At 36.7% G+C, this 24,884-nt stretch overlaps 1 protein-coding gene across 34 annotated transcripts in view; it reads left to right on the forward strand.

The window, feature by feature from the left end:
• DLG2 (discs large MAGUK scaffold protein 2) overlaps nt 1-24,884 on the forward strand; it is a 998,134-nt gene that overhangs the window by 777,171 nt on the left and 196,079 nt on the right. For all 34 annotated transcript variants that reach the window (XM_064644938.1, XM_064644939.1, XM_064644940.1 and 31 more), the window contains one exon: nt 16,307-16,409. In XM_064644938.1, the coding sequence (XP_064501008.1) occupies nt 16,307-16,409 (103 nt within the window). The remainder of the gene's footprint in view (nt 1-16,306; nt 16,410-24,884) is intronic.

Genomic DNA, 24,884 nt, shown 5'->3' on the forward strand with positions numbered 1-24,884 from the left:
CATCATTTACTTGTCATGCAAGACTTGTTTATTTGTTCATTAAGTAGAGAGGGATGGAAATTATTACAAATTAGACTGTGTACATATCCCCAGGCACTCACCCAGTCAGGCCCCTGTTACTTATTTAGCCACAAATAACTATTATGGATCCATTTTTCCATATTCAACCAAAACCCATTTTATCCACAGGCTCCATTTAGAGCTCATTAATCTTATACCATTGTCTAGTGAAGGGTCCCAGACACCTTAATTTCATAATGGTTGCACAGAAAAGGTCTGTTTCTCTCTGTTTGTTCCTTCTTGTGTCATCTCTCAGAAACATTTATTTCCCTACAGAAATAGTTTTCCCGTTAGTTTCTCAAAGCATGACAAGTCTGATTTACAAGAACAAATAGTACCCTTAAAGCTGCTATTTCTAATTAACTGAAGCTTGGCTAAATTTCTTACAGATAGGAAGCGTAGTAAGTGATTTAAACTTCAGAGATCTGGATTTAATTTCTCTTAAGATTGGTATTGTGGAATTACAGTGAAACCACAGGAGTTGTATTGTGATATTTTATATGCTGTTAAAACCTGCTGTGATCTGCTTTCTGGCCAACCCCTCTAATATTTATTCTCTTTCAGAATGCTACTTTCTTCATTGTTTTTGTTGTCCCTGCCCATTGCAAGGGAGTTGGACTAGATGACCTTTAAAGGATGCTTCTAACCCAAGCTGTTGGGTTTGATTCTATGATTCTGTTTAATCCTCTAATTTAGCTGGTGTCTTTCCGTGTGACCTTAGGCAAGGTACTTCATTTTTCTAAGCCTCAGTTTCCACGTGAACAATGAGGATCACAGCACTTTCCTAATTCATACCTGTGCTGTGATTATGGCAAAGTATTGACTGGTTGAGAGCTGTGTATGCTCACATCTGGGAACATACCTATAAAAGTACCTAAAATAGACTGCAAATGCGAGTGAGACCCAGCAGAGCTCTGCCTTTATATGCATGGCCTTTGAGTGACACACTGGATATATACATAGTCCCACAGCATACATAGCCCACAAGGCTTGGACAAATCCCATAACTTCTGCCTCTCCTTCTGCCTGACCACTGGGATCGGGTCCAAGCCTACAGCCCACCAGGGGCACTGGGAAAGGTAGTGTCACAGCCTTGGCCTCATGGATGAGTGAAACTTGAATTTATTTTTCCCAGATGCCACCAGGCGGCAGCCCAGGATCAGTAATGATAGCGGTCTGCCTTTGGCTGAAACCTTAGGAAAAGCAGCAACAACTGTTTTGGTTTTTTTTCATTTTCAGTTGTTTGATTGGAAATGTTTAAAACTTATCTCAGAAAGCAGGCTGGTATTCTCAATGCTTCTGTGCAAAAAGACAAAATGAATCCTATCTGAACTTTGAAGGTCAATTGAAGAATAATGGAAAATATTCTGTGTCAAAGACTAAAACATTTCAAATAGCATAAAAATGAATTATAAAGTTACATTCATGAGAAGACAGTTTTTCCCCCTGAAATGTCAGATGTTTTAAATGCTGTTCTCGTCTTACTATAATTCATTATGCTCTTTTGAATTGCCACTAAGCTAAACATTTTCCTTGTAATTTCTGAATGTCTTCAAAATGTAGTAATACATGCATCATCAGCATACGTTCATAACAGAATATATCACTCCCTGTAGTATTTTCCTCTATTAAGTATATTTTAACTATTATCAAGTGGCATTTTAAATTCTAACTGACATCAATGCTTGATTTACTACGTGCTGTCTACACACAGATTAAATTTCATCTCAGATACTTTTAATCCAAAGTTCAGAATATTAGTGGAAGAATTTATTTCAATTTAGAGCAGTGGAAATGAGGTGCCAGTATGTTAAATGATCTGTTTAAAATAATTTTAGAAGTCTGAGCCAAGTCTAGACTTAGAGGCTGCTTGAACTCGGATCTAACCCCAAGTTCTCCATCTGTTGGGAAAATGCAGTCTTCAATACAAATAAAATGTAATGTTCCCTGATGCCATTCTTGCAGTTTTAAGTTCCAGTGCTAAGGAATATATTGCCTATTAAAACACCAATGGGAATCCAGTGTTGGTTAGTTAAAGTCACCTGCATGAGAACAAATTATTTCCATGAGCCATATGCATAAAATGGCCATAATTGTACAAACACTCCGAGAGAAAGCACTACAAATGTTATAATTTTAGGAAAGAGGCACGTAGTGAATACACTGCAATTTTTAGGGGAAGTTCCTGGGAAGGCAGGAGAAGCAATATGGTCCTTCTCAAAGAAAAATTGCCACATCATTTTTTGCCTCACAATCTCAAATCAAAATCATGATAAAATATAACTCCTTCTTTTAGGTGTCTAAACTCAAATCTTTCAAAGCACTTTCAGTGCCAAGTGAGAAACTTTATCAATAGGTACAGGACCTGAAGCACAGAGAATTAGTTTACACATGCAAATTCAGCAGCAAAATTCAGATTTACAATTTCACACAAATAATTAGTGCGTGTTTCTCCTCAAATTCCTATGCCAAAATTACTTTTCAAACAGTTTTATAATTTTCCATAAGGCTGCATCAAGGTGAAATTGTATACAAATGAGAGAATTGAGGTGAATTAATAGCCATAAGCAGTTAACAGCAGGTATTAACACTTGAATCTTAACTTTTGAAATTACTGAATTTTAGGTCTTTGGAAAAGATCAAACCTCAGACTAAGATACTTAAATTTAGACATCATGTTTGCTGAGTATCTGGTTGCCACTAAAATCAGTGGAAGCTAGAGAACAGTTCAGCTGGCCAACTGTGAGCTGTGTAGAGCAAGCTGAATTGCTCTGGAAGCTTTGTTATCTGTGTTGACTTTAAGCTTATATACCACATGAATTCATATCTATATTTAGGTGTCTTAAATTGAATCTCTTATTTCATGTGTATGCCCTTTTAATATATATTTGCTTTTTCATCTAACACTGTGCTTGCTTAATCACAAATAAAAGTAAAATAAAATTGAGGATCATAAAAGCAGTATCAGTTTTATTTCATTCTGCTGTAGAAATGCTTTATGCCTTGTGGTTCACAATGGCTGGATGCAGCGTGACTTGTAGCCTGAAAGTAGAATCAAGAGAAAAAGTAGCCTGCTTGCTCTGGAACAAGATGACTGCTCCCAAGCAGTGCATCCACAGTTTATCTTAAGGGAATAAAACAAGTTTCCTGATGGTTAATTGCTTAACAGCAACAGGAAAGAGTAGAAAAGAACAGGCTGCACTGCAAAGAGACACATAATACTCTCTTAATACTTCAATTTCCCCTCTCATTTAACCTTAAATAGATGAATGAACAGATGAAACAAAGCCATTCTGTATGATGTTCCTGTTGATCAAATGTAGTATCAGGATGCATTTATATATGGGGAAAGACACTATATTTTTTCCTTGCAACTTTCTGAGAATGAAACAACTATGTATTGGGAAAGGGCTAGAGAAGATACTTTGTGGGGTTTTCTGTCACTGGTACATGACTTTATATATGCTTAGTTTGCAACACCAGTAGTTGTGCATCTCACTTCAATATTGTCTCTGATCTTTTATACAAGGTTGTCCCTTGTAGAGGAAGGTGTTCTCTTATATTGATCAGATTTTGTTTGCATCTGTGCATCGTCCTGCTGTCATTTTTTGTGACATGTTTGCTATCCCTTATGAACACTTAAAACACTTATTTCTGCTTAGTTCTTTTTTCCAAAATGCAGATGGCTTGGAAAATGTTTTGAAACATCTCTATAGGACCTGGAATCTTTTCTCCATGGAGCATCAGTTTGACACCCTTATGTAATGGTGTTAGGATTGTAACATATACTCCCTTTGCAATATTATTTGCAGAGGCACTGACTATATCATTAGGATGCTTACTTCCCTGTGGTGATGTGAGTGCTGTATGACTCTGTCCTCTGGCATAGGACAGACTGTCAGATCCTGTGGCCTTTAGCTGTAATTGCCTATAAAGACTCGAGCAATGTTTTTAGTCAATACATTTGCTATGTTAACTAGCTTTGTAGTAATGTGTAGAACACTGTATGGTATATATTGAGAATATTAGTATATAATCAGTGCAGTGATTTAAAGGGAGAGACCAATGCCTGGACTCTAATTTTAAAGAGATAGAATTTGTTTGAAAATTAAGCAAGAATTTGTTGCTAAACATATCTAAAGGATCAATACTGAATGGTAGTTGATAACTATGACAGATTTGTAAAAAGAAAATCTCTAGAGAGAAAATGAGCTGAGAGTAAAGATGTTGTCATATGTTAATGGGATGACACCAATTAGGACGGCTAGATTAAGCTCCTTAGAAGCACAGAGTGGATTAATCTAAATTCAGACTTTGCTCATGCTGGGAAGCACAGAGTCCTTTAGGCCCCCTCTGTAGCTAATGGAAAGATGTAGCCACTTCTGAGTACAACTTACCTTGCCCTAAAGTAGACATTTTACATGGGTCAGATGACCATTTTGCGGTAAAAAATTATATTTCTTTTCACTGGTTATAGAGAATTTGACATGATTCCCTTTATTAAAATAGATTCTGTCCAAACTGACCAAACATTCATGAATCTTTTTGGTGGATAATATGGAAAAAAAGAAGTGTAGATCAGATAATCTCAAATTTTATTCTAACCAGTAAGGAAGAACAGCCTAAAAATGGGAGAATGAAACAATGAAACACAACTTGCCTTTGAGTAACAAAATAATGTAGTGGCAAAGTTTATGATTTTGTGCTGAAAGGAAATGAGGCAGTAACATGAACTTCGAAAGCAGTTTGCTCAGCATTCACAGTGGTGAAACTCAAATAATCAAAAAGTGAAAAAGTAATTGAAAAACTTAAAGCTGATTTAATCACTGTGACTATAACAACCCAGGTCCTAAAAATGTATGTTAGGTAAAATTTGGGGAAAATTTACTAGGGCAAGATGTAAAGTGGATTGTAAATTTCAGGAATTAGAAAAGGTAGCAAGAAAATGTTTGATGACAACAGAAAAACAAACAATAAATTAATTTTGCAAAGAGTTGGAAGAAAGACTATTTAAAAGTGTGACCATGAAAGTTCAAACCTTCAATGCATTTTTTTTTGTTTTGTCTTTAAAAAAAGACGGATGCACTATCATCCAATTAAGGCAGTTATGAGGAACCGAGGAAAAGTCTTTAGAGTGGACTAAGGCAAACCCAAATAAAAACTTAAACAAATTCGCTATTGAAAACAGTCCTTGTATACTTATGGAATGCAGACCATTCATAATTTTATTCCAGAACTGAAGGAATATTTGGGAGTATAGAGAAGTTTGCCCAATTTTCCGGGAAAGCCTCCAGAAGAAATAATCAATCTATTTGCAAATACTTAGAAAACAGAAGGAGAAGTAATAATCCCAACGAATTTTGCAAGAATAAATTGTAAAATATAATTTTCCTTCTGAAAGAACAGCAGCCACAGGGCTGGAGAAGAAGCCATAAATGTCATTTTACCACAAACTTTCTGCCCCTGTAAGCTGCCTATCAACATTTTCATACAAATTCCCCAAAAACACAGAGAAAACTAGAGAAAAGCAAAGATGTTGTAGTGGCAGGATCTCATGGGAAGATCTAGGGCACACCAGCTGGATAATACAAGTTCAGACATTGCTGACAACATTGGGAATTCTCGGATTTGAGGATGTTAGAAATGGTAATAGTTCTCTCAGAAACCTCAACCTTTTTATGTTTATATGGGATCATCTGGGTGCACAGCGCTCTCTACCTTTAGACATAAACTTAGTTTCACCTCTTTAAATGCATGCAGACATATGTTCATTACATAATGAACCAAAAACTTTCCACAAAACTGAATCACTTATGAAGCTTCCCTGTACAAGAGGAGATATTTAGAGGTACAGAAGGCCACTGAACACCCAATGAAGAGAAGCTGAGTGCAAACACAAATTTATGCTTTTGAAAACCCTCTCTTTTTTATATTTAAAGAAATGGGTCTTTAAAAAAAAACAAAGTCTCTTTTCCCATGAAGCCTTGGAGTTTAGAACTTATGTCAGGAAAGCCCTAGCATCCTACTTGACAGTAAAAATCCATTTTAATGATCTATATCCATGTTAACACTATCATCTGGAAATACTCACCCTTGGAAAAGGGACCTGTTAGGAAACTGGTTTTCAATGTTATTGGTAAACATACATGATCTGATGGCTGGAAGTGGAACTTAGACATATTCAGCCCTCAAATATGATGCACTTATTTTGTAATCAGGGCAACTGGTTTGCATTGCCATAGAAGCTCATAGACTTGCCACTTTACAACTTCAAAATCAAATAGATTGCTTTCAAAAATACAAGCTTAATGGAGCTTCTAGGGAAAAAAATTACCACTGCATGTTCTGGAATTCTGTATACATTGGTGAGTAGAGCTTCCTTTTGTCTCAATCTAGAAATTTGTCTTCTGGATGGATTTCTCTCTCCCTACCACCCTCACCCCTATTTTTCTGCAATCCATAACATAACATAACAATTACCTTGATTCAGTAACTGGTTCCTAAATTAACGATCAGAAGTTAATAAATTATAAATTATAATAATCAGAAAATAAATTATACTAGCAGTTCTCATAAATAGGATATGTCTTTTTTGCCCAAAAATGCTAGCTATCAGACCTGTCAGTTCTGTGTCATGCAAAGCTAGTAAATTGGCCTAGACTAAGGGGATGCGTATTTTTGCTGTGATGAAATCATCAGTTGTCTCTAAAACATTCATTTTACAATTGCCTAAGTGAGTAGAAATGATCTGATGCCAGACTGCTTGCTCTTCAGTTCCTTATAGTTTAAAGAGGAATTTACACTGAGTTTAAACATTCTGACTTGGCAAATTTTGGTTTAACACTGTCAAACAGAATTATGTCACATCTGATACACTGAAGACTTGGAATGAGCTTTACACCCCTCAGTGTCGCCTTACTGCCAGCCTCAAAACAAAAAATTGAAAGCCAAACTGCTACTGCTGGACAAATTGGCTACAATCTCTGAGCTTTATTCATTCAGAGATTCGCTCCAGGCTGGACCTTTGCCTTGTACTCAAATAAACTAGACTCCAGGAATCATTCTGCTCTACTACCCAGTCAGTTTTGGGTTTCTGAGTGATTAAAAAAATTATCATATGACATGAGCTGCAAAGCAATAGAAATTGGCCATCCATTAAATAGGATATTGGAGGGATATCTGCAATAATCTGTTGGAGGAGAATTTCTAGATCCCTTGGAAAAAAATATAAGATAGATATGCCCTGTATCTGAACAAGCAAACCACCAGAACAATACCAAAGGCAAAATCACTTAAAGAATACAAAAGCTATTTCCTTTCCACTGTTTATAAAAAGCATGGTTTATCTGAGAGTGCAAAACATTGTCTATTCAAAGTATCTGTGTCGTATAATCCTTATCTGCAGAGCCACAAATAAACTATGAATGTTGTGATTCAAGGAGTTTTAATACAAAATGTGAGCTCTGAACACTTTCTTTATCTAGAGCTGAAGACTCCAATAAGTCACAGGGTCACAGAATCAGAGAATATGCTGAGTTGAAAGGGACCCACAAGAATCATGCAGCCCAACTCCTGGCCCTGCATAGAACCCTCCCCAAGAGTCACACCATGTGCCTGAGAGTATCATTCAAATGCTTCTTGAACTCTGTCAGGCTTGGTGCTGTGATCACTTCCCTGGGGAGTTCCAGTGCCCACCCACCCTCTGGGTGAAGAACCTTTTCCTAATATCAAACCTAAACCTCCTCTAACACAACTTCAGGCCATATCCTTGGGTCCTGTCAACTGGTCACCACAGAGAAGAGATCAGTGTCTGGCCCTCCTCCTCCTCTCATGAGGAAGGTGTAGACTGGGATGAGGTCTCCTCTCAGTCTCCTCTTCTCCAGGCTGAACAGACCAAGTGACCTAAGTTCCTCCTCATACGGTTTCCCCTCAAGGCCCTTCACCATGGTTGTTGCCTTCCTTTGGATGCTCTCTAATAGGTTAATATCTTTCTTATATTGTAGTGCCCAAAATTGCACACAATGTTCAAGGGAGGCCTCACCAGTGCAGAGCAGAGCGGGACAATCCCCTCTGTTGACCAGCTGGTGATGCTTTGCCTGATGTCCCCCAGGACACCATTGCCCCTCCTGGCTGCCAGGGTACTGCTGACTCAAATTCAACTTGCTCTTAACTAGGACCCCAAGTCCCTTTCCATGGCACTGCTTTCCAGCATCCATTCCCCAGTCTGTACATATATCCTGGCTTGCCTGAGGTTCTAGTTCCAGAGCCTCATATCTGGTGTAGAAGGTGCCACTGCTACTTATCCGATTCTGAGGAGGAGGAACCACTCTCCCGGTATATGCAGTGACCAGCGTCCAGCCTTCATCTTTAACAGACTCTTGACTAACGGTCCTTTGACTAATTACCCAGCAGGGTTCTGAGTCCACCTGCTTCTCCACTACAAGAGTCTTGAGGCTGTACCATCTCCAAAAATAATCGATCTCTCTCTTGCTCGTTTGCTTGAGTGCTATGTAGCCTCTTCACTTTTTCCCACAGCTCCTTCACCTGGTGACACAGCTCTCAGCCTATTTTCAGCCATATTCATTGTCTCATGGCCCCTGGGTTGAATTCAGTATAGATTTGGCGTGGCACAAGCCGTGGCCATCTCACCTCTCACAGGCCACAATGCCATATTCTCTGCATGTGAAAATATGTAAAAACCTATCAAGCAGACATCAAGGCAGGGATGTCAGTTTTTGAATTCACCACTAACTCAGTGCTCGGGTTCAGATAAACCACCAATGTCCTTCTGTCTCTAGGCAGCTTCTGAAATTGTTTTACCTTTTTATTTCAGTTCCCGAGTACCCATTGTTTATTGACTTCAGCTGAAATTAAGTTCTTATCATCTCTGAGGTATAAGGAACTTGTTAAAATGGAAACCTTTACCTCATTTCAGAAGTAGGAGAATTTCAATCATTACTTTTGCTTATACCACCCTTTGAAATTCAAATGTGAAGCAAGAACCCTGCAGTGTTATGAGCAAAACTGAGCAATGCTGGTTTAGCCATATCCATACACTGGAAGGAAAAATACCTTTTAGAGCTGCGTGAAACCAAGGTATATGAAATAAATGCTACTAATAGGGAACTGTCTAAATTACTCCAGATGAGAACAGGAGACAAGGAAATCCAAATGCTGAAAACAGAATTAGGGAGGAAGAGGAATATTTCAAAAAGGCAGGAAAGTACATGGAAGTAACAGTCATGTAAAGTAAAAGCTGTAGGAGAGAGGAGGGACAGTTAGGTATTTTATCAATTCCAAGGAGGAAGAGAGCAGGAACTGCAAAGGAGATGGAATATATGAAGGCTTGAAAAAATGACACTGTCATGAGATACATGAAATTAGATGGTACCAGAAATATAATGTTGTTTGAGTGACCATGCAGGAGAAGGGAAGATAAAAAAGCAGCAATTAGATTTTAATTTAAGAGCTAATTATGACCTCTCCATTTTAACAATAATGAATATTCTTACTTACTAAGTATATTTTTTTTGATGGATGAGTGTTTCATATATGAAACTAATGAAAAATAATATTTATATTTATTTTAAAATTAGTTAATAAATATTGGTCTTGGTTATTAGTGAGTACACTACTCCAACAGGTATTTTTCATTGGTAATACTAGTTGGCTTTATATGCAAAAAAAACATGTGCCTCTGTCTAGACTTTACCATTTAGTATGTGACAAAATGCCATTGATCACCTTGTAGTTGCTGGATCACATCCAGTTCAAGTTGGTAATTGAACAAGCTCATAGCTATTTAGTGACCCAAATGAAATAAGTTTCATGTACATTCAGTGAACCTATGTGTCCTTTTCAAAAGCTGTCATTTATTTCTTAAACTAGTTTTATTTATTAAAGGTAGTTTTAAGAAATTCTGATGGAACTGAGGGGAAATGTCTCTTAAACTGTCACTGCAGTGAACTCTTCAGGGAAATTATTTCAGTCTCAAAGTTTGTTAATCTGGCATCATTCACAAAAGCTACAATTACATGGGAAGCAGATCTTGTAACAGAAGAGTTTCTGTACAGTTTCTGTAAGTCTTTGCCTATGGTTAAAGGCTTAATAGGTACCATTTGGAATGATTCATGTGGTCTGGTGAGTCGTAAAACTTGTTGGTTCCTACTGTAAATGAGAGTGTGTGCAAGACACATCTTCAATAACATAATATTTTCTTTCTGCTTCAAAACTACTTTGATAACTCTTTCTTTTGGTTTAGCTGCCTTATTAAAGTTCCTGGCAGTAAAAGGCATGATGTAGGTTGTACCCCCACAGTGGTTCTTGTTTTCCACAGAGAGAAGAGTTTGCCTCTAGAACATCCAGCTCATCGGAGCATAAAGACCAGCTTACTAGAGGCAAAAATCATAACTCTAAGGTAGCCAGACAAGGAAAATTGAAAAGGTCACTGAAATTGCTGGCCCATGAAAAGAGAGAATGAGGATGCTGGGTATGGAGAAGAGCAGATAAGCCACAACACTGTGTTTTCAGTAGAGTTCAGAAAGAGAAAACTGCTGTGCTTCTGTGTGCTGCAGTTCTAACAGTTCTAACTAACCAGAAGAAAGGGTAGGCACAGAACAGATCAGGATAAGTGAGAAAAGTGAGAGAAAAGCAATAAAGCAAGCCTGAAAATTTAACAGAAGCTAAACTGGAGAGTGAAGACTCTAGTCCCCTGTGCATTTCCCCTTTCTTTCCATTTCTTAACACTTTCTTCAGCAGCAAGACTCTCCCATATTGGCATTTCTGCCTGCTGGGTGCCACTCCCGCAGATATGTCCTGGAGTGTCCGTGGCACGGAGTCTGCACTACTTCCACAGCTCTTCCAGCAGCACCAGGCAGAGCCTTGGCCTCAGGCTGGATATGTGGCATTCGTTTTGCACAAAGCTGGTCTGTCTTAGCTGAAGATCGTTGCTCAAGGGCTGTACTTTGGCGACATGCCCTTGTTTCTTAGAATTATTGTACTTTTTGGTGGACTGTATCAGTTGTCAAGAGTTGTGTGGACTGTTGTGTAGAATGATTATGCCACCTGCTTGTGAGGAAGGTCTTCCTCAGACATGTCCAGGGGAGATCATCCCTAATGTCCATTTTTCCAGTGTTCCTTGTCTTGCTGGAAGACCATGCTTTCATCACCTAGGGGTTGATACTCTGTATTCCATTTCCAATGACCAAGCAGGACTGCTGGAGAACATGGCTCAGCATTCCTCTCATCTCTTATTAATATGCTTGAGAATACTCAAGTTGATGGGCAAAGTTAAGGCAGATAAATAGTGTTCTTTGTATCTTCTCCTAATGCAAACAGTGGGAATTCTGGTGGTAAATGGTTGTCTTTATTCAGACTTCTGTTTGCTTTTTCAAGTGTCAAAAGCTCTTATTTTATGAGTTCAACAAATAAAAGAATTTGGACACAATTTGAAAACTCTGCTCTATAGTTTGTTCCAGGGTAAAAAAATATGTTTTCTTCACCATTTAATTTCCTGTATAAAAGCATCATCCTATGTCAGTGACAACTGAAAGAATAAATGAAAAGAAATCCTTTATGTTTCCTCCCCAGGGAAGGGAGGTGTTTTTCCTTCCTTTTCCAACTCAACAAGACATTCCAAGTGTTTATTTAATCACTGTACAACCACAAAATAAGGTGGATTGAATACAGAAGTTGCTAAATAAACCAAATATTTCTGCCACCCTCTATTTGACCTACATACAAATCATGCTCACATTCCAATGGAAGACAATCAGACTGTAGCAAGTCCATTTAGGATACAACTAATTTGTGCTAGTATAGGCTACTCAAATGTTTTAAAGGAAGTATAACTCTTCCAATTTTAGAAAAGTTTGATCTATGCAAAAGTAAATCTTATCTTTCATTTCAACTGTGATTCAGTATAACTGAAGTAGGTCATGCTTTATTTTGAGTCAATGAATGCAAAGGCAATTAGTGCAATTACTGTGAACTATAGTTGCGTCTTTTTCTCCATCTTAGTTTAGTTTTGACTATTTTTCAACTACAGCTCTTCTCTTTGTTTGTAAGCTTTGGAACTCCTTTTTACCACAGCATGCAGAAGAGACAGACATCTGTATAAGCTGCAGGCTCTTCTTATTTCCATTATGTCAAATTCATTTTGAAGTTAAGCATCAGAAATTGTGCAGTCAAGTTCATTCTGGGCCAGGACATCAGGGCTGTGCACTCAAGCTCAGAACAGCTACTTTGCTTATTGTATAATCCTTCTTAAGGGAAGTGAGCCCATTTATAATAGGAAAAAAAAAAAGGAAAACAAACAAACAAAACAAAAAAACCCAACAAACAAACAGCAACAAAAAAAATCCCCACCTTTGATATATATTAAACTTTTCTGTCCACACTTGCAACTTTTTCTGTAGGTTTTTTTTTATGTCCTTTTATTGATTATTCATAATATAAATTATCTTAAATTAATTGAAAGCAGTAATTGAAATCAGATTTAACAATTTGCAGTGAAATAATATCACTGCACACATTATTATAGGACACTATAATAAGACATTGGTTTGGAGGAAGAGGCAAGACAGAGTATTATTTGTTTTATTCTTTGAGAATTCTTGTTCATTTTGCTCCAATGGTAAAAACTTGATTAAAACATATAAATTAATGGTGCATTTCATCAAGAATTAATGTTGCTACATGAATATGCTTTTAAATATTGGGAAAAGATACCCAGAAATCAAGATAGCATCCACTCTTCTTGTTCTTTACAAAGTCAGAGTAGGTTATAAGTAATTTCTAAATTTAACACCTATTATTCTACAGTGAGAATCTGTCACTGTTGGTGAGCAAAATAACATGTAAACAGACTTCTGCATACCTATTTGGCAATGATTATTTGAGTTTTTTCTTCAGCTCTGCATCTTCAAGAGAGAGATCACTGTTTTGACAACCTAATGTAGTCACGTCATTTATCTGTTCGATATTACTTAGTCTGGTTTGTCTAGCTTGGTTATCATCTAGATAAAACTTGCAAAAGATAGAATTTATGTGTTATTTTTCTCTCTGACATTTCTTTTCTTGCTTTTTTGATTTCAGCCACTCAGATCTGTAAGTCCTCCTCAAGTGTCCATCCCCAACTATGTCTCAACAGAAAAGTGAAATTAATTTCAGAGAAATTCATTCACTACGATGTGTTGTGTTTGCACCTTAGGCAATCATTTCATCTAGAACAAAGGTGCTGAGGGCAGAAAGTAGCCAGCTGCTATTTCAGGGGCTTCTTGGTTTTCTGTGGAAAAGTGAAAAATGTTTACGTAACAACTTCAGTGAAATTCCTGTCTTATATTTATAGTCTTGATGCATTATTAGAATTTTACTTATTAGCTCACATATACATAGAACTATTGTTTCTCAGAGGAGAAGGAGAATAAGCATGTGATTTCCTTATTCTTTCATACATCGTCACCTTTTATCTATAGAGAGATAATTGGCATATATTAATGATTTTTAAAGCTTCTGTACTATTAACACAACTCTTGCAGACCACAGTGTTTCCCCACATTGCTTAAGAAAGGTTTGTGTTCTGAAGACTGCAGTCTTCAGGCTTAAGCCTAAACAAAATTAATCTTTTTTTTTTCTTGGAACTTTCTAATGCTGTCTGGGTGACATCACCTATATACATCTCCCAAACCCAGGAGATGGGAGGGGGGGCTCAGGAACTCAGGAGTGTTCTTTAAGCTTTTCTTCTTCTTTCTTGGGACTCTCTCAAACTCCAGTTATGAATGGGAAAAGCACATAGATAAAAACTAAGCTCTCTATTAAAGGAAAGGTTCCATGGTTTCAAAATTTTCTTATTCAGAGACACTGAATCAAGGCTGATGTTTCCTTTATGGCATGATATAGACACCATGCTTCCTAAATTTAAGGATTCTGTTCAAACTTCCACAAAACTGTGAATATAGTGCTGAGTTACTGAGTAATTGTAGTGCTGGTACATCTGTGCCCAATGCAGTACAGTATCAAGTGTCATAGCACCATCACTGAGTAAAAATAGGGCACAGCACCTTTTTTTTCTAGAGCAGTAGCCTAAACTGTGTTCCTTTCAGGAAGCTGGTATTCTCCACAGAGGTTGCAAACTACCTTCTAATTGACATAATCTTCCTCTTTAGGTATTTTCACTGTTGTACATAAAAATAGATTTTATGACTACGAAAGCTCTGATTGTCTTCTTTGTTCTTTTAGAATTCACTTAATTATTGCCCTCTAAGGGGCTACATTCCTTGACTGAATTTCAGTGAGTTTTTCCCAGGGGTTTATGTGCACAACTTTGATGAAAGCTTTTGAACGTTTGGCTCTTTTTTTTTAAAGTTTCCTCCAACCACTAAAACAGCCATTGCTTTCAAACATGGAGATGGGACAACTGAGGACTCTTGTGTATAGACAAATTATGATGTTTATTATATTATATTTGTCCTACGCTTAGAATTTCTGTGTACAGTCAACAGTTCTACAGTATCATGTAGTCTGCTGGATCAGAAACTGTGGCTTAATTGCCTGGGCTTAATATTATTGCTAACACAAATTAGTTTTTCTAAGAGTAATGGTCTAAATGTCTTTCACATACTAGTAAGGACTAGATTTTGTCATGCAAATATGCAGGAAACTTTTTGTGATGAGGGTGGTGAGACACTGGCACAGGTTACCCAGTGTTGGATGCCCCATGCCTGGAAACATTTAAGGTCAGATTGGTGGGGGATCTGAGCAGTGTGATTTAGTTTAAGATGTCCCTACTCCTAGCAGAGGGCCTTTAAAGAACCCAAACTATTCTATGACTCTTGTGATTCTATGGTAAATAATAACTGTGTTCCCAAAACATCACATTCTCTTAAATATAAAGAAAGAATCAAATTAAGATGGGCCAGTTTCTAAATGTTATGGATCAAAATGAATGTATTCATAGCAGACTTCATAGCTGTTATTTGTAAAGTTCTATGGAATCAGATTTATTTTTGTAAGCCTTAAAAAGTTGTTAAAATTTAAATAAAATAAACCCCATGTTTTCAATATAGGCTTAGCCATCTTCTGACAGTAGTTGATAGATACGAATAGTTGCAATATTTTGGGTCTTGTGTTTTGATGTTTTGCCTGTTAAACCTTTGGCATGGTTCGCTTTCCTTCCTTGACCTTTATTTCCTTTCTTTTTTTATTTTCTTGAACAAACAGAAATGGATTTCTGTCCTGCTGAGTTTGTCACATGGCAAAGGTTTCCTGTTCTTCACTAAAACGTTATGAAGTGGAAACCTGTAGAAGTGAGAAGAAGGACAGATAAATACATAAATAAATAAATACATAAATAAATAAAGGAAATCTCACACACTTCAGTATAGCCAGACAGTAACATTCTCAGTGGAAAGCAAGATTCAAGTTATTGGAGCAGTTAATAATTCTGTATATGAATTCTATCTCTTCCTTGGGATACTGCCAACAAAACATATAACATCACAAATACAAATCAGAGTTCTGAAACTGCACCCGAGTTTTAGGGGTGTATTACCTACTTTGTTCTACTTTGTTCCACTTCCATTGCTTATGCAGCAAAAAATTATTAGGAAAACAGAACCCTATGGAAAGATCTGTGAATGTTGAACAGGCAGTTTTGGGGAAGCTGTATCTGATAACTTTATTGCTCTCATGTGCAAGATATGGGGATATTTCTAGGCAATAGTAGGAGCAGTTGCATTAACAGAAAATAGTAGATGGCATTTTTGCTCTGAAAGTTCTCCAACCAGCAGCTTTTGTTAGACAAGCTCTATATACCTCCAGGTTTCCCTGATGCTACTGACTGGGCTTGCAGAGTTTGGCTGAAGGAGCGATTTCCTTGCTCGCAGTATTCTACAGTGTCCTTCAAGCACCACGGAAAATTTATCTTTTGAACTTGTATGTTAAATGATATTGATTGATGAAGAGATAACAAAAAATATTAACTCAGTGGAGCAGGAAACCCCCAAAAATAGTGGTCAAAGAATATGCATGGATAAGCATAGTGAAACTATGGTGTGTATGGTACTAGTGCATATCTTCATGGGCAGTCATAGGTAATATCATCCCATCGTTTGTGATTTTGTACTTTTGCTGTTGCATCTGGGCAATCTGGCCTTTACATCTGCTAGATATTTACAGAAAAACCCCACTTCTGTCTTTCTGTCTAATGTTGAACTACTCAGACCTGTTTTTTTCCTTGCATCTGTAGGTGAACGGTATTGATCTTCGAGGTGCTACCCACGAGCAGGCTGCAGCTGCACTCAAAGGAGCCGGGCAGACGGTAACAATCATAGCACAATACCAGCCAGAGGGTAAGTAAAATAACAGACTTAAAGACATATGGTAAAAGACAAATGCTTTGAAGCCACTCCTTTAACAGGATGAGGCTGTTGTAGACAGTGAGTTTCCCAGCTATCATCAGCAGTCGTCTGGAATGAAAATTAATGTGACAATTCTGTCCAAAGGAAATAGAATTATTTTTGTCACAGAATTGGCTTTTAGAAGTATTTTATGCAACTATAAGAGCTATCTTTAAATGTGGATATAATAAGACAATAATCAACACTTGTTAATCATTATATTCTCGTTAGTGCTTATTTTATGTTCTCTTCTATTCTCCTCCTGGAGACAGGTAGTGCAAAATATAGTTTAAGAAAGAACAGAAACACAAGGTAACAGGACATTAATTGTAATCTGACTGAAGCAAAAGATAAATGCTTCCTGCAGAATGTAGAGAGCTTCCCACTATTACTTTTGGATGACAGTTTCCTTGTACCTTCAGGGCAATTATATCTGGATAACAAGTACTTATTAGAGAAAATGACAGCTTTCTAAATAAAAGCATCAACAGGAAATTGAGCAAAATGTCAGTTATTGAAGGTGGGATGTATCTCATCCAAATTTTCCTGTCTAATATTTAGCTTTCTAGTGATTAAGCTAGTTTTAGTGGAAAGAAGTAGTCACTGATTGATTTGGAGTCCAGAATTAAAGGGCAGAACTCCTTCTTGCTGTCCATGAGCAGTGACTCAAATGACTATCTGAGGTTCTCAAGGAATTTGTGAGATGAATATTACTTTCTAATGGGAACTAAAGATGGTTTTCCTCTGCAGTCATTGTTACTTTGGAAGTCTTGCCAGATTAATTCAGCAAGTACAAGTATCTGTGAAAACTTGCTGGCGTCGTGTTATCGGTTTTCAGTAAAAAATTCTAGCTCAATTCACAAGTCCTGCTATGACCTGCTAACATAAGCTGTTGATTCTGCCTGATTGTGCCCACCCTAGGACACATGTAGGCCTCAGGTGAAACAATAGCTTTAATAACATGCTCATCCAGTCAGGTTTCTTTCAGGGAAGGTGAATTAGTACTGCCAGAATTTATCCCATATAATACTTTCTTTTGTTTCTCTGTATCGTGATGATAGCACACAATGAGAAAAACAGCTGCTATTTTAGTCAAATGTACAATTGTGCTTCGGATCTGGAATCGAGCATCCATTTATTAGTTTATCTGCACTTGAGTCACCAAACAGAATAAATTAGGCAATACTAAGAAATGCACAGATAAGAGCAAATGAAATTTAAAGTGTCTATCTTTATTTAAATAAATTGAACATATTAATATCAAAATGCTTAAGTAACAATCAGAGTTATTTCAAAGAAAAAGTATTGAAAAGCAATTCCATTACAGATAGCTATCGGCACTGGATTCTGAATGAAACCATGTTCCTATTAGTTCCAGCAGTCTTGTTTGCTGTCTGGTGATTTTATACTGCAATTATCACCATGGTGTCTGAGCACTTGTAACTATCACTGGCATTTCACAGTTGTTCTATGACATTGTTAATACACAAAAAAGTACAGTGCTTGACAGCTTTTTCCCATTATAATTTTAGTAGACATACTTTTACTCTACATTTTAGAAGCTTTATACTGTGTCAGATTCAGTTTTGGTGAACATGCAATTCAAATGATGCTGATGAAATCCATCAACTATTATATTGCATATTTATTCCATTTTTCCTCTGACATTCCTCCCTTCACCAAAAACCCTGTTGAGGGCAGACTAGTCCCGACTGCCTGACTTCTTGTTAGTAAAGCAAAGCCAATTTTCTGTTTCAGCCACATAGCTCAAAACACACAGAGTGAAGCTTGTGAAGAACAGGGCCCAAAAGTCAGCCTTTTTATAGTAAATGATGGAATCTTTAAAGGTAGTGACAGTATGCTCAGTAGTTGTCTAGCATGTGTTATCTTACTGCTGAAGTATTTAATTTTAATCTGAGGTGCTGGTTAATGCAAACTGTATAAATCAGATGTGAAATTAATATCTCTTTATTAAAAAGTGTGTAACAGCAAAAAAAAAGATGAATCAATTTCTAAATAATTATTTAAGTAACCCTCAGAGAGAATTATTTAGGGATTTACAGGTCACACCAAAAGACAAACACACTCCATAAAAGGATAAATACTTCTTTTATTCTAAAGGTGTTGCAGAACTCCTTTTGTCCTTTCTTTGAAATTTATACCCAATTTTGTATTTACTGTATCTCCTCTTTTTGCATATATTGGAACATTGTCATAAAATAGAGTCTTAAAACTGTACACCTTTGCTTCTCACAGGGGCTTCTCACTTTAAAACACTTCTAAAACTTATAAAATACATAAGTGAAGTAGGCCTGTAGCTTGATTCTTCCATTTTCACACTGGAAGGTCTGAGCTGTTGCTACTACAACTTCAGGTTTTTTGGGGACATCCAAGAACAGCCACTACAAATATTACCAGTACATGTTTTTATCTTTTCCAGATTATTTCCAGCCTTTAGATGTTGTTGCAAACAAAAACTTTCAATGAAACCTTTAGCTATTGCTATTTCAGGTATTAAGCAATGATGATATAAGTGCCAGTCTATACTATTACCCAGCCAATGTTTAGTAATTAAAATTGTGAGTAGAAAAAGCTTATGGTCCAGTAATTTAGTTTTTATGCAGTAAAGAAAAGCTTACAGCACATTTGTCTTGGCACTTTCTCCAAAACCAAATATCATGCTATGCTGTGGAAAGAAAATTAGGTAAATAGCGTAGAAACAACTTTCAAAGTTTAAATGTCCCCTTCCTGTTTCTAACAGAAGTTCATCTAAGCCTCGTATGATCTCCCCTCACATTTATATGTAGAGATTTCACAGCAAATCTCATGAGAATGGTAACTCCTGCAAAAAAAACCCTAGTGCTTGCCATCAAATAGATTTTCCCCTCGATATTATGGCACTTCATTTTCTCATCCTGTCTGTAATATGCACATGCAGAGATGAGCTCAGATAAGACAGAATAGCATCACATTTTTTTTAAATGCTGTCAGACCTGTGGTTGCTGATGGTGCTCAGCTGAACCATGGTGCCTGTCCCTCAGAAGAAAATAGTCTTAGTGAAAATTCTGTAAAAGAGCACAGATAGTGTGAACAAAGAGAGAATAGAAGATACAAGAGGTGATTTCATGCGAAGGAGTGGAAATAAAAGGGATAGTATAAAAAATGAAGAACCAGCTCCTCAGTTCTTTTGCTCTTCAGTCTCTGTTTTCCTCATTTACACTCACAACCTTTGTTTCCCTCATATCTCTGAGAAATAGAAGAGAAGACAGAAGTATGAAAATCCCAACAGAAATGCAAATTCCATGAACAAAATTATGGAAAAAATATTAAGAGCAAGAAGAAAACAAATCATAAAAAAATTAAAAAATCAGAACTCAGCAGTATGTATTTAGGAAAAGCAGCCATAACTCTGGGCTTTTTGAGTGATTCCTTACTTTTATTTTAAAAATTGAAAATAACTTGGGTGCTGTATATTATGTACACATGTACTGTGTGAATGGAGATCAAGTAAAGTTAAGCATCGTGATCTCTTAATTTTCATTGTGGATATAGTTCCTATGGAGGTTTATGGATATACTCAGCCTACACTAACTAGCCCTTGCAGGCTTCAGAAAGATAACCTTTTATATCCACACAAAGCTCAGATCTTCTGCACATGGTTGATATTAAGTTAAATAGAATTTGAGGACCAAAAGCTACTTAGAACAGAATTAGAATAGGAACCTATCATTTATATTTAGCTTTGCACTCCAATTTTTAATATTCTTGGAAGCATTTTAACTTTTCTTCCAGCTTAGCAACTCTCAGTTCTCCTTTAAAACATGTACAGATATGAAGCCAGTACAAAATAAAAACTTGAGCCTGGAAAATAGTCTTAGGGTGGAACAGTGTGTCCCTAATAAAAAAATTAAGTAGAAATTAAAATGGGAATGTATATATCACACAGGGAAACACATTTTACACTTCTGAGTTTTTATTCAGAACATATTTTGATTTTAATGGCAATAGTTGTAAATTATAGTCCAGCATGGAAGGAGTTAAGAAAAAAACCATTTTGTCAGTTAAAAAGAAATATATTTTTCAAGGAAAGTGAACTTTAGTTGAAATAGTGACAACTTGTCCTGAAAGACACAGCTTTGGATTGGAGCAGACAGAATACTGAAGCTGCTAAAAAGCTTTATTTTAGTCTCAAATGTTGACATTCCTTCCCCCCTGCAGCAGCGTGAAAGGGTAAAGTGTAGCCCTGAGGTTTTTGCAAAATGTTCTGTGCCAGTGGTCTGCAAGCTGAGCTGTGCTGCATTGCAGTACCTCTGCAGCTATTGCCTCGCCACAGTCCCTGGAAAATTGTTAAACTGATTAGAAGTTTCATGTGCTTTAAATCTTTCAAGTGAGCCAATTAACTAGCTCTCTAACTAGCTTGCATATAGGAAAAACATTCATTGATTAGAGTTTGATTAGTGCATCTGACACTGAAGAGGTTAAAAAGTTATTACAGTGAGAGAGTTTCTGCTTTATCACTTTTTGAGTTAGCTGCTGCTTGGTGGCTGTGCTCTGTGTCTGTCATGAGGTGAGTAACTGAGCTTTAGCTGCAGGAAGAGTATGAGAGGGAGAGACACTGTGATAGGCAGTGTCTGTCCTTTCAGGCATTAGCTAAGGAAATTTTTGAAGAGCTGCACCTAAACATCTGATAGCTGTGACGCTAAATTCACTCTTTAGTTCTTTTGCTCCTGAATCTGTGAGGCTCCAAAGTGCATTGGAACAGACCTAACTTTCATAAGCAGCCCCAGCTTTTATGAAAGCGTACTCCTTGTCTTACATATTTGTCTGACCTGCAGATGCATGAGATCTGCTCTTTTGAAAATATCAGACAAAAAATCCAGGGGTCACTTTCACAGGTCTCTGAAGTCATAGATAATTTTTAGCTCTTTCCCCCTTTTCATTCCCTGTTCCTGCCTCAAAATACAAACACTTGTCTCCTGTTTTGGTGCAACAGTTACATAAATTCCTGATTCAGACATTTAACCTTTCCAGGTGCTGTGGGGATTAGGAAGATAGAAAATATATGGAAAGAATAAATAATTGTATTTATTCATCTTTATCTAGGTTACTTCTATTCTTTGAAATGTGAACAGTCATGTTAAAGGTGCCTTTCCCCAACTGTTGAAAATCAATGTAGCTTACTTACTTGGATAAAGTTGCATTACAGCAGTTGACTTTCATCTGGAAGCCACTGTATCCAATTGTCAAAGAATGCGAGATATTAGGGTTACATTTCATGCATGTATATTAAAGAACATTGGAACGGCCCAGCTGGATCTGACCAAAGGCCCATATGCTGAGGACCCAGTTTCCACCAGTAGCCGGCAGGTTAGGGAGAGGAGAAAGAACAGGACAACCACATAGGTGCTTGCACTACATACTGTCCTACTGATCAGGCGGGGTGAAAAGTCCTCTTCTTGTCCTCAGGTGGAAAATACCACCACTATAAAGATTAACAAAAGCAAAAAAATGTTAGAGGTATGTTTTGTAGATTTTTCTGTTGAAGTTCAGTGAGCTAATTTTGTTGAGAATCTTGGTCCACTTTTTTAAATTAGGAAAATTGAGAAAGATAGAGTAATATAAACAAGCAAGCTCAACATTATGGTAATATATTGTTTCCCCTTGTATTCAAACCTTTTTTTTACTTAATACCACAAGAGAAGAAGCATCATTCCAAAACAGAGAATTTTTCATTTCAGATCCTGATTTATTGATAACAGATGATAATAGTTTATAATACACCAAAGTTCTCCTATACAGGAGATAAGGATTCCTTCAAATAGCAGTATTAAAGCTGCTTTTTTTACCCCTCTTTTTACTGTGCCATCTCTAGCTCTACTGTTTCCTTATTTACCCATGAAGCTTTTTAAGGAGTTAAGAATAGTAAATTGTTTTCTCTAGCTGATGAAATGCCAGGCCTATACCTCCCATACTTGTCCTAGGTAAGGTTGCTTAGAGCCTCCATCCAACCTGGCCTTGAATGTTTCCAGGGATCGTATGACAGATGATGCTGTCAAAATTAGTCTCCTTATAATTTAAACATATTTTGCTTCAACAAAAATGCCGAAATTCACTTAGCAAGAAATTGCCTCTTTTTTGCAGAGATTTCTATGTACATTAAGATGTTTAACAGGGCTGTGTGACTGCAATGCACAACTTCATGTAATGTACCAAATGATATTTGTGTGTTCAAAACTAATACCTGGCAATTAAACTAATCCTTGAGTGCTCCAAGTTATGTCAGCACTTAATATACAGGGTTAAGTGTTGAGATTGGTATTTGCTGCATTTCTTTCCGTCTAGTAAATACAACTTTGCTACCCTCAGGACAAACGCAGCAGTGCCAAGATAGCACCCACTTGTGTGACCATGTAAGATCTTTACCTTAGGTGTAGTTTTTTTGCCTCTGGTTGCTGCATACTATTTAGAATATACTGCTTTTATTTTTACATTGTTGGAACAAAGTCTTTAAGTTTATAATCTCATTGCAAGTTTCATGCTATCTTTACTTCAAGTAAAAAGCCCTAAAGCATATTTAAAATGAAGAGGATGGTTTAAAAGTCTCCCTGATCCACTTTCAAATTATTTTCTCACATCACAGCATTTCTGTTTGCCTGAGCTGTCCTTGCCAAGGCTTCCACTCTTCTGCAGATTAACTCTAGTCCCCAAGTGACTCTGCCTGTGTTCATGGGCATTTCCCTAGCACAGATAGATATTTTGGGGGCTCTTCAGATGCCACAGCTGAAGAAGCACCAGGGATTACAAATTTTTTTGTAAAGTCAAGCCTTAGTTGGCTTCTCCTAAGACACAAAAGGTTACATTTTAATTCCCCTGTTAAATTTTAAGATCATGTTCCCAGTAGTTACACAGTGTAATCCATACAACACTGAGTATTTTATAAAAAGCAGAATTCTAATCTTTTTTTTTCAAATGTCAAAAAATGTCACTATGCATGAAACAGGTTTTGGATATATTTTCTTAATATTTTTATGCAGATTCATTTGTGTTTAATGTAGTCATCCCTGTCTGCTAGATTGTATTTGCTGTTTCCTTACAGACTCCAGAGCTTTCTCATTTCCCATTTTCATGAATGTTTCAGTTGAACTGCTTATTTTTTCATTCAGTCGTATTTGGCTCTTGTTTCTATCAACAGGCTTTAAGTTTCCTTGAACAGTATATTCTTCATTAAAGAATATACAGTTGTCAAAGTCAACTGTAGGAAACTGTGCAGGGAAGCATGATTTCCTTTAAAAATCCATCTTTTCTTCTTTTCATTTTTAATGTAAAAACATGAAGTTTTGTGGTTGGGTTTTTTTTTCCTGTAGTTCTTTCATTAAGTTTCCTTTATAGTGCAGGTTTAGGTTTTGTTGTTCATATGTAGCCTTCTGTGCTTAGTTATATTTATATACACACGGGAGAAGTGTATCTGTTAAATCCTCATGCTGGAGATTATGAACTACTTTTCTTTGACAATATATTAATTAAAGCTTAGTATTTTCCACTTTTTGCTCTTATGTTAGGGTAATCGTTAATAAGTCTTATTGAGAATTCAAATAAGGAGTTGATTTTCTTTTTGCAACAGCTGTTATGTTTGCAGCTGCTAATTTAGCTGTTATATATGGGCTGCAATTTCTTCCCACTTTTCTTCCTTGTTTTAGAGTTCACTAACATGAAATCCCTTTCTCCCGTGGTTTTGCCCTTCCCTGGCAGCTTTTTCAGAAAACAAGACCTTCTTTCAATGGCAAAGACATGTATGGATTTGTGTCCTGGCCTTTTTGAAAGGGGTATGCTTCTGAGAGAGCAGTGGGGAGCCCAGGGATAATTCACTTTAGAACCAGCATGAGAGAAAATCTCGGCATTATTTCTGAACCCATTTCAGTGGTTCTTTTCTCAATCTCATTCTTCTTTCAATTTCTTATTGTGCCTTTCAGCTGAAAAAAAAATGCATTTCGTGAAAATGAAGGTTTGTGTTTACTTCCAATTTTTACTTTCTAAGCAATAAATTTTACCGATACTTTTGCTATTTTAATTCTTTCATGGTGACATCATTTCAATCATCATAGGACTTGAGAAGCTCATGTTTATTTCTATCTATTTTAAAATGTATTCTCTTTTTCTTCTTATTGACTTTTGCACTTTGCAAAGACAAAGTTTATTAGTCGTTTTGCTTTTTAGTTACCTTCAGTGTCAGATTTTTTTCCTTCTTTTCTTACAGTTAATATGTCTGTTCTATCTCATTGCTACTGCCTGTCCTAGTCTTCATAGTGTCTTACACAACTTCAACGTTAGAGACTGTTATGGTATCTAGCAACTGTCTCTGGGTGATTGGTCTATTAAAGATGCTGAAGACTCTCCACAAAAATAATTTTTATCCAAACAGTTTAAAAT

This window comes from Pseudopipra pipra, chromosome 2 (assembly GCF_036250125.1).
Source record: "Pseudopipra pipra isolate bDixPip1 chromosome 2, bDixPip1.hap1, whole genome shotgun sequence".
Classification (NCBI taxonomy): domain Eukaryota; kingdom Metazoa; phylum Chordata; class Aves; order Passeriformes; family Pipridae; genus Pseudopipra; species Pseudopipra pipra.